The sequence below is a fragment of the Phascolarctos cinereus genome, unplaced genomic scaffold (genome assembly GCF_003287225.1).
Source record: "Phascolarctos cinereus isolate Bilbo 61053 unplaced genomic scaffold, phaCin_HiC Scaffold_3;HRSCAF=262, whole genome shotgun sequence".
NCBI lineage: Eukaryota > Metazoa > Chordata > Mammalia > Diprotodontia > Phascolarctidae > Phascolarctos > Phascolarctos cinereus.
Window position 1 is genome coordinate 24957602 of NW_027555736.1, and position 18131 is coordinate 24975732.

Below are 18131 nucleotides of genomic sequence, written 5' to 3' on the forward strand. Positions count from 1 at the left end.
CCGCTCAAGGGCAAAATTTCCCCAGGGCCTTCCAAGTATAGCTCTTGTCTACATCTGCCCTGGTGAGGGCCCCAATCCCACACAAGCACTCAAGGTAATAATAATCACATGAGGTATAGAACAGCCTTCACGTGGCTCTTCAGCGAAAATGCAGAAAGCACAAGTCACTTCTAGGAGCCCCCGTGCAAATAGCTTATACAATTCTTATTTATTTTTTTTTTCGAGGCAGCTGGGGTTAAGTGACTTACCCAGAGTCACACGGCTACTAAGTTTCAAGTGACCAAGTGTGAGGCTGGATTTGAACGCAGGTCTTCCGGACTCCAGAGCCGATCCTCTATCCACTGCGCCACCTAGCTGCCCCTAAGTTCTACAATTCTTAAGTCCTGAGATTTTTGTGGGTCCTGCCTTCTCCACAAAAAAAAAAAAAACGGTACAGGGCTCTCCAGGCTATACTCGAAGAGCTCTAGATTCCACCTGTGAGGAGCGAACTTGGCATTGCGTCAGAAACAATCCTCCTATCAGATCTGTACCAAACAAACAGCTCCGGCTAGCAGCAAGTCCAGATTGTTCCCCTCAGCCTTTTCCTCTTTATTCCAAGCTGTGTGCTTAGGCTCTTCTCGGAAAGGACAGTTTTGTCCAAAGACGTGCCTTTTCTCTGTATTAGTCTAGGTTCCGGAACACCCCGGAAACTGCACTACCCTGGAAATGGTTTCCTCCAAGTCAATGATCCATTTCCAAGGCACCTACTACGTGCCAGGAAGCATGCTGGGGACTGGGGATACAAAGGCAAAAACAGGGAAGGCATTAGCCTCAGGGAGACCTGGAAAGGCTGTTGGGGGCAGCGAGGTGGCGCCGTGGATAGAGTACCGGTCCTGGATTCAGGAGGACCCAAGTTCAAATCCGGCCTCAGACACAGGACACCTACTAGCTCGCTGTGTGACCCTGGGCAAGTCACTTAACCCCCTTGCCTAGCCAAAAAAAAAAAAAAGAGACCAGGAAAGGCTTCTTGCAAAAGGTGGGATTTTAGATGAGACTTGAAGACAGGATAAGCTAGGAGGGGAACATTCCAGGGATGGGAGAACCACCAGTGAAAATGCCCAGAGTACCCAGGACGACCGTCACTGGATGGAGTATTTGGAGGAGTTGAAGATCTAAGAAGAGTCAGGTAATGAAGGGCTTTTGGGGATAAAACCCAAACAGGACTTTCTATTCGATCCAGAAGATAATGGGATCCCACTGGACCTGCATACTACAGGAAGGCCACTTTGTGAGCTGGAGGATGGACTGGGGAATCCGACTGAGAAGCTCCCCTAGTAACACCTCTCAGACCCAATGAAGCAACCGACAAATCATGACGTGTTTATGAAGCCCTACTATGTGCCTGGCACTGTGCTAAGCACGGGGGAGTCAAAGGAAGAGCCAATAGAGTTCGTACCTTTAAGGACCTTACATTCTAAACTGGAAATCTCTCTCAATCGGGACAGAAGTGTGCACGGAAGGTCACTTTAGAAGGGACGGCACCAGCAGCTTTGTCTCTGCCTCTCTGAGCTTGGGGGTAAGGAAGGCGATGGGGATAGCCCTGCCCCTGCCCCCTACCCCTCCTAATTTCCAAAGGGATACTCAACATTCCAGACAACGGACTCGTTTCTCTAACTCCATTTGACCCAAGTGGGTCAGACTTTGAGGGGACAGAGGAGAAGGAAGATGTACTCTGTAGCCAGACTGTGGAGGTCCTCTATGGGGATGCCTCACTGTGGGTTAGGAGAGGAGGAAAATCTCAATGGGAAAAAGGCTACCATAGCCATTCTAAAATATTTGTCAGGTGCCCTTGGTACAGACTTCGATGGAATCAGAAAAGCATCAGTGTTCGACGTGACAGGATGGAAACCATCCTCACCCCACACCTTCTCTGTATTTGCCTGGCTCAATGGATCCTGAAGGGACCCTCGCTGCTCTTTCAGTTTTAAAGCCCATTCTTTAGAACACACTACCTCAGAAAACACCTTTGCTGCTTTAAGAGGTTACTGGATAAAGTGGAGATTGGGGGAGGCATTTTTATTTTTTTTAAGTGAGGCAATTCGGGGTTAAGTGACTTGCCCAGGGTCACACAGCTGGTGAGTGTTGTATGTGCGAGGCCAGATTTCAACTCAGGTCCTCCTGACTCCGGGGCCAGAGCTCTATCCACTGCACCACCTTGCGGCCCCTGGGGAGGCATTTTTACAGAAAGAGTTCATACCGTAATGATTAGGGCTAAGAAGACCCCTTAATATCGCCAGCTGTCTCTAGCCGAGCCGCTCTCTTTTTCCTTTGACGTTTCTCTGAAGGGAAGCTGGCGATGCAGTGGGCTGGTTGGCTTTAAGAGTACCTCTAATAACTACTTCTCTACGCAGGTAGGACTTGGGCTTTATAAACTTTCCAGTCCGATTTCGTTTTATACATGAGAAATCACGAAAGCCCAAATTCGTGGCCCCAAGTCAAATGGCTAGCGGATAGCAGAGCCAGAGTGTGAACCTAGGCCATGCTCTTTCCACTATGCCGATACCCTGAGGCAGGGGCCCAGGTGACCCAGGGTGACTGTAGGTAATGAGAGCTATGCGAAGGGATTGTCTATAGCTTGCCTGCAAATGTGGGGAGGGCAAGACAGAAACAGGATTAACATCCACGTCGGCGGACTGCGTACCTCGTCACGTTCTGATAAGGGACACAACTGTTACATATACCCATAGGTGGGTCAGGGTCAAATTAACAGGTATGAAAACACTGACGCCATGCACCAGTGGCTTGTCACCAGTACGAAAGTTAAAGAGGAACAAACAGCACCAAGGAGAAGCGGGCACGAGTGTGTTGGCTGAAGGAATGCTGGGATTAGATGGACGGAGGGACAGCCAAGAAGCCTCAAAGCTGACCGCAGGACCGGAGGACAGGCTGGGCCAGCAGTGGGCGGCAGCGGAGCAACGGCGCCCTTACCCTGCCACGACCAGACGAGGAAGGCGGCTTCGGGGACACGACAGCTTGTCTGGATCGAAGTGGGGAGACTGTGGCAAGGCAGACTCAGGGAGCCGAAGCTCGCTCTCGCTGGTTTGGGCGTGGGCTGCCTTCTGGAGGTGAACGGAGATGCTGTTCCCCAGAGGGCCCCCGCGTGGGACAGCCAGTACGAATGCCACGGGATAGTGAGCTATCCAGCAGTCGTCAGAACGTGGGTGCGCACAGCAGTGGTGTCGGGCCGGCGACCATGTCCTGGTTTGCTTGACAAAAGTGACAAACACTCGCCGAATGGTTTAAAAATCTATTTTAATTTACTGTCACATATCAAACTTTTGGTAAGTGAACCCCCCCCCTGCCAATTAAGGTTACCCCCACAGAATAGAGAACAGAAACAGAAGACACTCAAATGACCCACATTCGTTATCAAGTAGTTCGACACAAATTGGCAATTAGTCTATTTCCAAGTTAGAAGTTTCACAAGAAAACTAGAGCGGGCAGGAGCATGAAAATGAAAAACATCGCACAGCTTCCAGAATGGTCTATCCACCACCACCACCATCCAGTGCACAGATGGGAGAAATAGACAGCAAGCCAAGAGCTGATAAAGTCACTTAAATGGAAAATGTAAAACCCCTTTCAACATCAATGTACAAAGCCATGTGTAACACTTGCACTTTAACAAATAAAGCAAGCCAATGTTTTAAAAAAAATACATCATTGAATGTGTATATGTATATATTTACACAGCATTAAGTTTAACATTAAGCTTTAAAAGTTCCACATAAATTTTACCAAAATGAGACAATTTTAAATAAATTACACCTCTTGAAAACATTTAATTGTACACCGAATAGCTCCAATGAAGAATCGAAGTGTCTGAACGTAACATCTACTTAATATACTTTTACTTTACAAACTTTACACTTATTTGGCAGTAAATTTCAGATGATGACATGACTGCTGTGCGATTCAGCAAGTTCCCACCATAGGCATAGCTGGTGTTGGTTTGTGGACTACACTCACAGTAACTGTCTCAATGTAGTGAAAAATATCAGTTATTTTAGCAAACTGTACAAGAGCACATTTACATCTGATCGACAATATAGCGTAGAACTTTGCGTTATGTTTTTCAAAAATAAATACATCGTTTTAAATCTGACATCTTCACAAACACCATGTACACTATAATACAAAGACAACAGCAGGGAGCTGCACTTACGAACACCAAATCACAGAAGCTTTGACACATGAACCTACACTGGGGTGGTGCCAGTCACAAGCACATACTTGGACTACTCTTGGCACTGACGGTTCTGTGACGCTTCCATTTGAGTGCCCATGCTCTTCATTTGAGGGCTGCTGAGCCCTGATCCAAGTCATGAGCGCTCAATTTTCCTCCATGTCTTCCATTTCCTCCTCACGCATCTTCAGAGCTCTCACCACTTCTTTAACTGCATGGTATAAGATGTTTTTGACCTGAAAGAGATGTTGGAATTCTAGTCATTTCGACTGGGAAACGAGGACACAAAACCCCCCCTGTGAATCAGACTATCTAGGGGTGACGAGCATGGTTCCACGTCCCCAAGAACGAGAGACTTTCAAGTGTCACTGCAAAGAAAACGTGGGGCACTGATGCTGCCAGGGGAAGCCCTCACCTGCAGCTTGTCATCATAGTTGATTTCCTCCTTCAGCAGTCTCAGTTCTTGTGTTAAGTGAAATGATTGAACAAGATGTTCTGGGGACACAAAGTCTTCAGTCACCTGGATGCAGCTGTGAAAATTCTGCACCTGTCCCCAAAAGAAAACAGACACGTGTAACAAAAGCCTCTGTTCAGTCACCTAGGGGATTAAAAGATGCCGAGGAGGACTCTCTCCTCGGAGCGTCATGGTACAGGCGAGCTACCGCAAAGCACCAGGCCAAGTCTGTGCCACATGAAATCCTTCGGCAGGAGGTGAGCCCTGACAGAAGGGCTGAGGGAAGTTAGAGAGAGGCAGCTTAGAGGACTCGGGGTCGGCAGAGATCTTAGTCCAAATCCGCTAGTTTCATAAACAAGACAGCTAAAGCCCAGAGAAAATTACTTGTTTGAGATGAATCAGGCAGGAAAAGCTGGGGTTAAAATTCAAGGCAGTATTCAACTCTACAAAGCTAGGAGGGGTAGCCCCACTGCCTTCTCTGAAAAATCTAACTCCATGTGAACTGATCCAACCATTTTGGAGGCAATTTGGAGCTATGCCCAAAGGGCTATCAAAATGTGCATCCCCTTTGACCCAGCAATAGCACTTCTAGGGCTGTATCCCAAAGAGATCGTACAAATGGGAAAAGGACCCACATGCACAAATACATTTAAAGCAGCTCTTTCTGTGTTGACAAAGAACTGGAAATTGGGAGGATGCCCATCCATTGGGGAATGGCAGAGCAAGTTGTGGTATATGAATGTAATGGAATACTACTGTGCTATAAGAAATGATGAACAGGCTGACTTCAGAAAAACCTGGAAAGACTTGTATGGACTGATGCTGAGTGAAGTGAGCAGAACTCACTTCACTTGTGCGATGACCACGTTGATAGACTTGATCCTTCTCAGCAATACAAGGATCTAAGACATCTCCAGAGGCCTCCTGACGGAAAATGCTATCCACCTCCAAAGAAAGAGCTATGGGGTTTGAATGCAGATCGAAGCATACTATTGGCTATTTTTTTCTTCTGTTGGGTTTTGTTTCCTCTTTCTGGTGGTTCGTCCTATTGGTTCTAATTCTTACTTATAAGATCACTAATGTGAAAATATGTTTAATAGGGAATGTATATGTAGAGCCTATATCAGATTGTGCGCCATCTTGGGGAAGGTGATGGGGAGGAAGGGAGAGAAAAATTTTAAACTCAAAAGCTTATGGAAGTGATTGTTGATAAATCAAAATAAATTAATGAAAAAATAAAGTAAAAAAAAAAAAAGAAAAATGTAACTCCAAGCTGGCATTGATTCACCTCTCAGGGCTTGTCTGATGAAAGTTAAAACATCCTATTAAACAAAAGAATCTACAAGACAGTCAGTCAAGCTACGAATATGCATCTACTGAGTTCTCTTGGAAAGCCAGCACACTTGTAGCCCTTGCTGGGAGAATCCCTTTTGCTCGGCTCTTCTCCAGCAATCTCCTGGGGCTCTTCCCCTCCCTCTCTGGCTTCTGGACCACCTCACTGTTCACTGACATTTCTACCAGGGGATGGGAAGGTTCAATGAGGAGCTGGAGCTCAGTCTGCCTGCTCTGTGTTAGGCAGAGAAGAGGAGCCTGAGATGATGAACCCTAAGTGAGGACTTTGAAGGACCCGTGGATCTCCCTTCTCCCTGTCCTTCCAGTGAATCTGCTGTTGGCTCAGTCGTCCGTGGTTAGAACGAATGGTGCGAGGTGCCAGTCCCAGCAGCAAGCTCCCTAGCTTCCCATCTCTCTGGTACTTTGGAACAAGAGGGAAGCAACTGCTTCCCAGAAGTTAATCTGCTTCTACCTGAATGATTTTCTATTTGGAGTCAAGCCACTCTGTCTTATCACCCTCTTGTTCAGTCAATAAGCATTTATTAAGCACCTACTATGTTCCAGGCACTGTATATTAAACGATGGGGATATAAAAAAGAGACAAACACAGTCCCTGCTCTTAAGGAGTTCGGTCTACTGGAGGAAGATAATATGCAAACAATTATGTATAAACAAGCTTCCTACAGGATAAATTAGAAATAATCAAGAGGGTAAATACTAGAGTTAATTGGGGTTACAACAATTTTTCTGGGCAACCAGATTTGGTCCCCTAAGTCTCAATATAGTGAGTATTTTAAAAAAGGAATTCTACCAAGTGTCCCTCTTTCAACTTCCCAGGAAACATTTAAGACTTAAGCCAGAACATGACACATTACATAAGGTAGAAAACAACTAAAAAGCGACAAATTAAAACAATCCTCGGCCTCTAAGTGGCGTGGATCGTGCCAGCTGTTCTTGAATATGTGGAAAATCATTCCAATGGAGCCGAACAGACACTCATGCAGCCACCCATCCTCCCGATGCACACCCCGGTTCTCTTGGCCACAGGTGCGGCCACGAGGCTTTGCTGGCTTTTACCTGGTGCAGTGCACCAGCCGGCAAGATGATCGCATCCCCCAGAAACTGGACGACCGTGCACGTTTTCACACCATACTCTTCCAGCAGTCGCTGGCGGAGTCTTTTGTTCAGGTACCAGCTCTGGTCGCGGATGGGGTCATGCTCTGGTGGGACTTCAAGGCCTTGTTCTTTTGCAATCTAGAAAGCAGAGGGACAAAGATGGTTCACACATCCAGCTTAGAAGAGGTGCCTAAGGGACCAGTTCGTCTTTAAAGCAAACGACAGAAAAGAGAATCCAATTAGGGGTCAAACAAAGACATGACAGAAATACGATTAAGCACACTGAAGGTGCCCCACGGAACTTGTGTTCCTTCTCCTCAGGCGACCTGTCCATCGGACTTTTGTCGGCCAGGTCTCCAACCAAAGCAACCCACTCAAAACAAGGTCACTTCACAAAACCAGAGGCCCACGTACAACTGCCTCCCTTATGCCAGGAGACACTGCTCTAAGGGAGGGGGAGGAACAGAGAAACCGTTATTTTGTTATCACATCGCCTGCCTGTACGTCACTCATGTTCTCAACAACAGAAGATCTGTTTTAGCTGATAACCTTTCACCAACTAATGACTTAACCGTAGTTATTAGAGCCAGGACTTCGCATAAAGGAACACATAAAACATCGAGCCATTGCTGCAGTGGAGGATGTGTGTGCGGACACATCCATGCAACCAGAGACCCTTCAGATGTGGAAGATGACAGCAGGGCAGCAGAACAAGACCTTTCTGTCAGAATGAGTGACTGAGAGAGAGAGAGAGAGAGAGGAAGAGGGAGAGAGGGAGAAAGAGAGAGAGAAAAGAGGGGGGAGAGAGGAGAGAGAGAGAGAGAGAGAGAGAGAGAGAGAGAGAGAGAGAGAGAGAGAGAGAGAGAAGAGGGAGAGACAGAGAGAGAAAGAGAGAGAGAGGAAGAGGGAAGAGGGAGAAAGAGAGAAGAGGGAGAGACAGAGAGAGAGAAAGAGAGAGAGAGAGAGGAAGAGGGAAGAGGGAGAAAGAGAGAGAAAGAGGGGAAGACAGAGAGAGGGAGAAAGAGAGAGAGGAAGAGGGAGAGACAGACAGAGAGAAAGACAGCAAGAGGGAGAAAGAGAGAGAGAGAGGAAGAGGGACAGAGAGAAGAGGGAGAGACAGAGAGAGGGAGAAAGAGAGAGAGAGAGAGGAAGAGGGAAGAGGGAGAAAGAAGAGAGGGAGAAAGAGAGAGAGAGGAAGAGGGAGAGGAAGAGGGAAGAGGGAGAAAGACAGAAAGAGAGGGAGAAAGAGAGAGAGAGGAAGAGGGAGAGGAAGAGGGAGGGAGAGACAGAGAGAGAGAGAGCAAGAGGGAGAAAGAGAGAGAGAGGAAGAGGGACAGAGAGAGAGAAAGAGGGACAGAGAGAAAGGAAGAGGAGGAGAGAGAAAGAGAAAGAGAGGGAGAGAGAAAGAGAGAAAGAGAGGGAGGGAGAGAGAAAGGGAGAGGAAGAGTCATGTTCTCATGACTGACAAGAGCAGGACAGAGGGGAAGGTTTGTACCAATTCCAGGAGATGGAGGTGACACACTTAAAAGCAAACTGATCTATGTTTATTCACTGTGTCTTTTGGAAACGTTTACAGTATTACTCATATCCTCAGTCCAGTGGCATAAGTCTCCTATAGCTGTGATGCCAAATGCAAATAAAAACAACTATGCATAAGGATCCCTGGGGATAGTGTGTTGATTTTTAAAACCAAATATTAACATTATCTATGTTCTATTGTAGTTTTTGTATTTTATTAAATATTTTGACCTTTCTATCCTACAGGAACCAGATGTGAAAGCCAAGGGTAATGGCCCCCCTTCAGCAGTCAATAAACATTTATATAAGCACCTACTATGTGCACTGTGCTAAAGCGCTAGGGCACTCCAATGGGGGCAGACAACATGCTAGCAAGTGTATACAAAGTAAGTATTAAACAGGATAAATCAGAAATAATTAATCAAGAGAAGGTGTTGGACTGAAGAGGGGCTAGGGAAGGCTTCATGTAGAAGGGAGGATTTTAGTGGGAATCTGACGGATGCCAGAGAAGTCAGCTGGTACAGAGAGGAAGGAGAGCGTTCCAGGCATGGTGGACAGCAAGAGAAAATGCATGAGCTGAGAGAGGGAGCATTCTGTTTGAGAAACAGTGGGGAGGAGTACACAGGAGAGTGTGAGGTGGGGGTGGGGGCTTTGAATGCCAAGGACAGAAGTCTATTTTGATCTTGGAGGTGATAGTGTGTATGCAGAGGAGAGGGGGAGATAAAGCAGGACCTTGGCTTTAGGAAAATCCCTTCAGTGGCTGAATGGAAGAGGAATTGGAGGGAGACCCCCCCAGCAGCTCTGGCAGCCTAGTACCAGGCATGAGGTGAGGAGGGCTTGTCAGGAGAGATGGCAGTACAGAGGTGAAACTGCCAGGCCTTGTCACCAGCTTGGATATGGGAGTGGCAGAGAGAAGGGGGAAGTGAGGATAATAGCTAGGATACAAGCCTGAGGGACTGTGAGGAAGAAAGTGGGGGAGGAAGGGGAGGAATAAGCATTTACACAGCAACTGCTATGTGCCAGGCATGGTGCTAAGTGCTTTTCACAAACATCATTTCATAATGCATGATGACGAGTTCTGTTCTGGAAGTGCTGAGTTTAAGATGTCTACTGGAGGTCAGGAGAGGGACTGGGAAGAGACAGAGGTGGACTGAGAATCAGCAAGCACAGAGATAGTGATCAGATCGATGGAAGCTGATGAGATCTCCATGTGAGGCAGTGTAGAGAGAGTAAAGAAAAAGGGATCTATGTTTACAGCTTAGAGAGCAAGGAGCCAACAGCAGCCAGGCAGAATGACCACAAAGACCATGTCTTCGGGCCAACAGGTATCAGGGAAACAATCACACTGAAAGCAGACAAAACACAGCAAACTCACTGGCCTCCTTTCTCAGTTTCCACCACCAGTCACCACCCAAGGACCAGTGTTCTGGCTCATCGAGAAGGGGTAGGGTGAGGGGATGCGGCAGAAGGGGAGCACCCTCACTCCTTAGGAAGAGCTTGACCATTAAGACCCTTCTTACTCAACAGTCCAGACCAGGCCCTTGGGCGCCATGTTGCACGGGCCTGTTTTACGCCCCCTTGTGGTTTTTGTGAGCCACCTGAAATCCTCTTGGGGGTTAAAAGTGGTGCATAGCTGTAAGCGGCCCACAGGCCCCAAGTTAAGCAGGCCTGGTCCAGACTTTTGTTTTCAGATTTCCAAGCTTCCAATTTTAACTCTTCCCAAAACAATGTAAAAGCTATTCAAGACATCCCATACTAATGTTAAAAAGTGGCAAAAGAAAGGAAAAATGGTACCAAAAATGATTTCCTTATTGAGACTTGGGCCCCTTTGTGATTTGCCACTTCCTCCCAGAAATCTCCATTTTGAGCCGCGTGCCTAGACCAGCCGGGCTTTCTCCTTTATGGCCCAGCAATCTCTCTCTGTCCCCTTCTGATCAGCTGATTCCTTCCAGACCCTCCATTTAAGGAAAGTGCCCAAGCCAGCCATGCCTTCCTCCCTTTGTGAGCTCCATCCTCAACTCCCCCCAATGCACCGCCAGCAGAACGTCAGGGGGCGGGACTATTTCTTATGAGCAGAGCCAAACGTGACAAATGCTTTCTGACTGACACTAGGAAGACGGGTACCACGTACCTTCTGGAGAAACTCCCTGATCTTGTCCGCATCTTTGCCCGCGTAGATGTGCCACAGAGCACCTGGGTTTTCGGTGAAGTCTTTCAGCCTTCTCCTTAAAAGGTCGTCCAGGTCTTCTTCCTCAAATTTCTTTAGTACACCTGAAATATGGAGAGGGCTTTTCAAGACCGGCACTTCCACCACGGCCCGAGTGAGGGCGCTGCCACCCTGCAAGCCTCTGGGCCTCACGGAGGCCCTCCAGAGCTGCTGAGCCTTTAAGTGCTCAGGGAATCTGACAGCTCCTCCTTCCCAGGGAAGGCTCAGTGCCTCTCCTCCTCAGCTTATGTGCCTTCCTGTGCCACAGCGGAGGAGAAATACAATTGAGACCATTTCTGACACAACCAATGGCTTCTTTGTCCCTGGGAAACCTCTGCACAAATGTGTTTTTGGAAAACGGGGAGTGGAGAAAAGCGTGTCTTTCTTCAACAGGGCTTTCTCAGGAAACCCCATCAAGCCACTGGTATGTGAGAGCAGGACTTCTTTGGTTAGAAAACGCCTAAGAACCGAGGGGAGAATCCAAAAGAAGTAAAAACCAGGAAGGAGCCAAGAAAGGGAAATGGCAGGCCTCCTCCCCAGCCCCGATTCAGAAGGGACTTTCACCTGGCAGAGGGAATTCCCAGGTAAGAACATTCCCCGCACCCCTGCAGCAGGCTGGAACCTTGCACACGTTAGTCTGCACGTTGCCCCAGGTCCTGAGGAGCGAGGACACTTGCTCAGAGTCAGTCGCCCAGCAAGGACGCGTCAGAGGCAAGCCTTGAGCCCAGGCTTCCTAGCCTGGCTCTCTCTCCACTATATTACTTGGCCTCCCTTCATTAAAACACTAATACACAGACCATACATCCAGAGCTGGGTGAGTATCTTAGACATACGGTCTAAACCTTTTATTTTACAGATGATAAAAAATGAGGCACAAGGCTTTTCCTGATCACTCCCCAGCCAGCCAGCTGCTAGCACCTCCTTCTTGAAATATGACCCTCTGTAACTCTGAGGTGCCACCTCCCACCCATCAGATTGGCTAGAAAGACAAAAAAGGAAAATGATAAATGTTGGAGGGGACGGATGTGGGAAAATTGGAACACTACTGCGTTGTTGGTGGAGTTGTGAACTGACTCAACCATTCTGGAGAGCAATCTGGAGCCATGCCCAAGGGTGATCAAACTGTACATACCCTTTGACCCAGCAATACCATTACTAGGTCTGTACCCCAAAAAGACAAAAAAGGGAGAAGAACCTATGCACATACGAAAATATTGAAGCACCTCAGTTTGGTCTGTAACCCCCCCAAAAGGGGGGAACTTTTTGCTATTTGTGCAAAAAATATTTATAGCAGCTCCTTTTGTGATGCCTAAGAATTGGAAAATGAGGGGATGCTCATCAATTGGGGAATGGCTGAACAAGCTGTGGTATGCGATTGTGACGGAATATCACTGTACCATAAGAAATGGTGAGCGGGATGCCCTCAGAAAAACCTGGCAAGGTTTACATGACCTGATACAAAGCGAAGGGAGCAGAATCAGAAGAACATCGTATACACAGTAACAGTAATGCTGTATGATGAAGAAGTGTGAATGTCTTAGCTATTCTCAGCTCTCAGACAATCCTAAAGGACTCGTAACAAACAATGCCACCTGCCTCCAGCGAAAAGACTGAGGGCATCTGACAACAGACCAACGCACACTATTTCTTTCTTTATTTTTGTTCAAGTTTTCTTCCACAAATATGACCAATATGGAAACGTTTTACATGACTGCACATCTATGACTTATATCAAACTGCTTACTGTCTTGGAAAGATAGAATATGGAATTCAAAAAAATGTTAGAAATTATTTTTGTGTGTACTTGGGGAAAAATAAAATATTATTTTAAAAAATGACCTGTTGTTTGGTATATAACCATATGTCCATGGAAAAAAGATGTTACCTTCTTGAGGGCAGTTGTTTTCCTTTCTAAGTATTCCAGCTGACTGGCCTAGGATGCCACCTCATCAGTACCTGCTGACTGACTGACCAAGAGCACGTGTTTGAGGGCAGACTGGAGCCAGGTCGACCCCAAACCCAGCGCTCTTCCCGCTGTTCCATGCTGATTTATACTGGAGGTGACCTAGCCATATCCTAAAATTAGAGGACAGGAATGGTTCAAGTTCTGAAGTCAAGCCTATTCATTCTTGGAGTGAAAAAGGGCAGGGAATCCAAAAGGAGATTTCACAACAGAAAAAACTGAGGGGATGAGGACAGCAAGTGGTTAATTGTGGGAACTGAGTGATCCAACCGACTCCATCTTGTGACTCAATTCTGGAGCTAATTCAGTTCCCTTTCTATTCAATTATGGGAATTAAGAGAAAACCTTATTGATTGTTTCAACCTAATCTTTCGTGGCAGAGAAGGTGGACCACCTCTCCCTGCTGCTTAGAGTTTTCCGCAGACTGAAACCAGGTGGAATTTGGTTGGGTGGGGACAGCCTCTTGATAAGGCTGTAATCAGCATCAGGGCAGGAATCCACACAGAGACGAGGTAAGTGGTTTTCCTGTTTGATGTATTTCAATGTGAAATGGGGGAAGCCCAAAGAAAAACTTCTCTGTGCGTAAGTTCAAATTCACTCGTCAGTCACTTTCTTCTCTTTCATTATGTTAAATGCACTATAAGCGTCGAGGAGTAGTCCCAGCACAAGCCCCCTTAGGGGCCCGGGGAGCAGAGAGGATCGAGGGAAAGAGCCTCAGTCTCCTCCCACTGGATCCAAAGGACTCCAGAGCCGTCACTGAGACCTTGCAGCAGGGAACAGAGGACAAATGAGCACCCCACAAAGGGAGAAAGGGATTTCTGACAACAAGGAGCTTGGATACTTGAGAAGCTAAAACACGAAATGTTTAAAAAAATGAGAAAATGAAATGAAAAAATATTTCAAAAATGAGAAAGCTGAGAAGTTAAAACAGAAAATGAAGTTAAACTTCATTTAAAACCCTAAAAAAGTAAACACCCAGATCCCCATTTCAAACGTCGGCAAAACTGATGAGGCTACAGGGAAGAAGTGTTCCTGAAGAGGCAGAGAGGCTTTAACACTTTCTAACTGTGGCCTCTGAATCTCGATGACTTTACAGTATCAAAGTTGACAGTTTTTTAAGCACGTCCCTGGCTCTACTCTTAGCCCGATGCTGAGCACCAGGAGCAGAGCCAAGGCTCCACACTCCAACGGATGTGGATCTGAGCGCAGACTTGAAGGAAAGCAGAGAAGCCAGGAGGTGAAACCAAGCGGGGAGAGAACTCTAGCCTGGGGGTGCAGTCAGCAAAAGTGGGCTGTGCAGCGAGGGTTAAGAAGGGGCTAGGTGATGATCCTAGAGGTGACAGAGAGACACTGGAGTCTGCTGAATAAAAACAGAAGGTCCCAGGGTCGGAGCTGCGCTGAGGAAGGTCTCTTTGGCAGAGAGGAGATGGAGTGGGATGGGGACAGACTAGAGGCTGGCAGACCTCTGCGCCACCCCTCCCCCCCCCCCCTGCTCCAGCAGCCACTGCAATGGTGCAGGAGTGAGGGGATAAGGGCCTGCATCAGAGTGGAGGTGTCTGTGGGACTGGTGAGGAGGGAGTTGAAGAGGATGCCCAGGTTGTGAGCTGGGTGATTGAGAGGATGCTGGTGCCAGCCATGGCTGAACAAGAATACTGCTGTAACAGCCAAGTGGCTTCCCAGCCTCAGCCTGACAAGGAGCTCATCTTCTCAGTGTTACACTGAGCCAAATGCGGCTCCTTCCCAACCTCTGCTCCCTGTCCCTACTAGTGCTGGCCTCTTGGGCAAAGCAGTTCAGGTCGGATCCCTCCTCCACAGCACAGCCTTCCAGTGCCTGCAGGCAGAAGTCATGTCTGCCATCTCCTTTTCTTAACCAATCCCTTTAAGTGACTCAGTTACAGCCCTAGGCTACTTCTCCTCCTCTTTTAATGCTCTCTAGCTTCTGTTCTTTTTAAAATATCAACTTGGGAACAATATAGCAGAACTCTTCCTTCTCATACATTAAAAGTGATAAATTAATCTAGATTAAACCCCAATATGGTGAATGAAAATCATTCTCTGTCGTCCCTGGCAGTGGGCCAGAAACTCTGATGAGGAAAAGTATGAGTTCTGAGGCAGGCATCACTGACATCTACAAACCTCAAGGCCACCAATCCTCTATTCCTTCAAGCAGCCAAGATTTAACCAACAGTTCTTATGTGCCTTGCACTACAGTACGAGAACACAAAAAGGCCTAACTAAAGGAATTCAAATAGAACTTAACATAATGGAGATAACATACTGGAACTTAATAAGGAGCTGGATTAAATGCAGGTGTACAAGCGTGACTTCAAAACTGTAACCCCTTGTATAATTTGGATTACTTTCATGCTCCACAGACAATCAGACCATACGGAAATAGTGACAAGCTGTCGCTTTTCAATCTGTTGTAAATTGGCCAACTTCATGGAAAAAAAAAATCAAAAAAGCCAAACTCAGTCCATGAAATGCTTTGCAGAACTCTGCAAAAGCAGAGGGGCACAACTCTGGAAAGTCCTCAAGAGCTGTGCCCCTAAAGGTGCCAACCTGTACTCTGACCCAGCTCTACCACTACCTGTACCCCAAAGAGGAGCCAGATGTACATACTTTTACAGCAGCTCTTTTTTGTGGTGGCAAAGAACTGAAATTAAGAGGGTGCCCACCAACTGGTTAAGAGTTCAATAAATGATGGTCTACAAAGGTAAAGGAACACCGCTGTGCCATAAGAAAGATGATCTCAGAGACATCTGAGAAAGCTTTTATGAACTGATGCAGAATGAGGTGAGTAGCAACAAGAGAACAATACAAATACAATAACAAAAACAAACAACTTTGAAAGACTTTTAAGAATTCTGATCAACACAATACTCCACCACCATGATGCCAGAGGACAGAAGATAAACCATGTTACCTACCCCTGACCTACGGGCTCTGGACTACAAAGATGCAGAAAGAGAGACATTTTTGGACACTGTCAAGGTGGGAACTCGTCTGCTTGACTACACATATTTGTTAAAAAGGTTTCATTTCCCCCGTTTAAAAAAATATCATGGTATGTGTGAGAGGAAATAAATGCTTCCTAATTGAAAAAACAGAATTTAAAATGAGAAACAGTACACAGAAAAGAACAGAATTAAGGTCAGAAGGAAGTTCAGACAATCTGACAATCAACAATTTTGAAAGTAACGTGGAGAATTCTTCCTCTATATGTATATTTGGTGGACGTTTTCAAAAATCTCTCTAAATAATCAGTGAAAGGTCCCCAAACTAATAATACCTGACTCAGAAATAGAAAGTGATTACATATATGAAAAACAACTATAGATTATAGTTAAAATAGAATTTTTAAAATAAACACCAGTTCTGCAAATGAAACAGAAGGAAAGACCTGCTTGTTAATACTACAAAATCAAATCTTGTTTCCTTTAGGGACTTAGATAGTTCTAAATATGAATGGAAAAGAACTCCCTTGCTGTGGATAACATCACATATTCTGCTTTTCTCTGAGTAAGAACAGGTAATGGAGCTGTCTTACAAAAATACACTGAAACAAGGGTTTGAATTTGAAAACTAATCATGTTTAAGCTAAAGGTGAACAAAGAAATCTTTGGTTTATCCAAGAAATACACATTGACACTGACAACATCACATCCATTCGGAATGAGGTTTGCTACGGCAACCGTCGTAAAGAGAGAGCACTGGTCTTGCTTAGTGGCTGAAAACGTAAACGGGAATGTTGTCAAAGACGCCTTAGGTTTTGAGAACCTTTATGTTAAGAAGAAACCTACCCTTCACATTAAGATTAATACTTTGTTATAAATATAACTGGAGGCATTTTAACACAAAACCTTGTTATTTTTATTGGATGGTTAAGATTTTGCATGTTGTTATACAAATTATAGAAAGTCCTAAATGTGAGGCAAGAACACCCCCATCTTTCTTCACTCCAAGCTCCAACAAGGAGGTGGCCCTGCTCGCAGGTTAATCCATCCTGGATAATTCCCTTCAGCCACATGCCCCCACCTGCTCCCCGACTCTGCCTCTTCCCACCTCTGGTGACTGACTAGTTTCTTCTCAGCTGCCTGTGAACACACCTAAATGTCCCCAAGGCAGACCCCACCAGCCCCCCACAATCCACCATCCGGCACCTGTCCTGCCTCTCTCAGCCGAACGTCTAGAAAAAGCTGCCTGTGGGAGTTGTTTCCCCTCCCCCCTCGCCCCACTCTCAGAACTTCTTGCAGTCTAGCTTCCAGCTTCGCCAGCCAAGAGGAACCGCGCTCTCCACATCTGTCCGTGGCCTCGTAACGGCCCACGTTGACAGTGTCTTCCTGGTCCTCGTTCTTTCTGGCTTCCTTGGGTCCCCCCTCTCCTCCTGGTCCTGGTCCTCTTAGTTACCTTTACTGGCTCATTCGACCCTGGGGCTGTCGTAGCCCGAGGCTCTGTTTGGGCCCCCTTTCTCCCTAGACTCTCTTGGCTTCACAACACTACAGGTTTCATTATTCAAATAGCTCATTTAATATAGCCAGTCCCAGCCTCCATCATGAGCACCAGTCCCACATCATCAGCTCGCCTGCTGGTTATTTCAAAGTCAGCTTTTCCAAAACAGAAGTCATTAACCCTTTCCTCTGAAAGTCTCTCCCCTTCTGAATTTCCCCATTACTGCTGAGGGTGCTACTATCCTCTCAACTGTTCAGATTCACAAGGCTGGTAGCATCCCAACCTCCTTATTTTCACTCATCTCACCTATCCCCCTCCTCACTCCTCATAAAGTCACCACCTTAGCACATACAGCCTTCCATCCGTGACCTCTTGCTGGACCATCACACTGGCCTCCTAACTGGTTTCCCTGGCTTGTCTCTCTTCCCATGCTGCCGTCCACAGAGCTCCCAAAGCTACTCAATTAATTCCAGCGGCCCCTAGGAATCTCTAAAACAAAATGGAAGCCCCTCTGTTTGGTTTTTAAACTCCCATGTGACCTGGCCCCAGCCTCTTCATCCACGACTCCTCTTCCTGCACCTGGCCAACAACGCTTCTCTGGGGTCCTTCATCCATGCCATGCCCACGATGCTTTTGCACTTACTGAAGACGGAGGACTTACCTCCATCTCCTAAGACCTTATTTCACTCCCTTCAAGATTCAGCTCAGGTCTCCTCCATGAAGCCTTTCCTGAGGACCTCCTACCCCAGACTAGCTTTTACTGATTTGGCATATACAACTAAGTTCCCATGTTCTCTCTCCTGACAGAAGACCAACTCTTGGAGAGGAGTGACTGCTAGTTCTGCTCTTGTTAACCCCAGTCCCT

General features: G+C 46.6%; 1 protein-coding gene across 8 annotated transcripts in view; it reads right to left on the reverse strand.

Moving 5' to 3' along the window:
* Positions 1-3274: 3274 nt before the first annotated feature.
* The window catches only part of JMJD1C (jumonji domain containing 1C), a 240414-nt gene continuing 225557 nt past the window's right edge, over positions 3275-18131 (reverse strand). For all 8 annotated transcript variants that reach the window (XM_078150736.1, XM_078150734.1, XM_078150739.1 and 5 more), the window contains 4 exons: positions 10777-10916; positions 7089-7265; positions 4641-4772; positions 3275-4461 (listed from right to left, as the gene is read on the reverse strand). In XM_078150736.1, the coding sequence (XP_078006862.1) occupies positions 4372-4461; positions 4641-4772; positions 7089-7265; positions 10777-10916 (539 nt within the window). In that variant the 3' untranslated portion in view covers positions 3275-4371. The remainder of the gene's footprint in view (positions 4462-4640; positions 4773-7088; positions 7266-10776; positions 10917-18131) is intronic.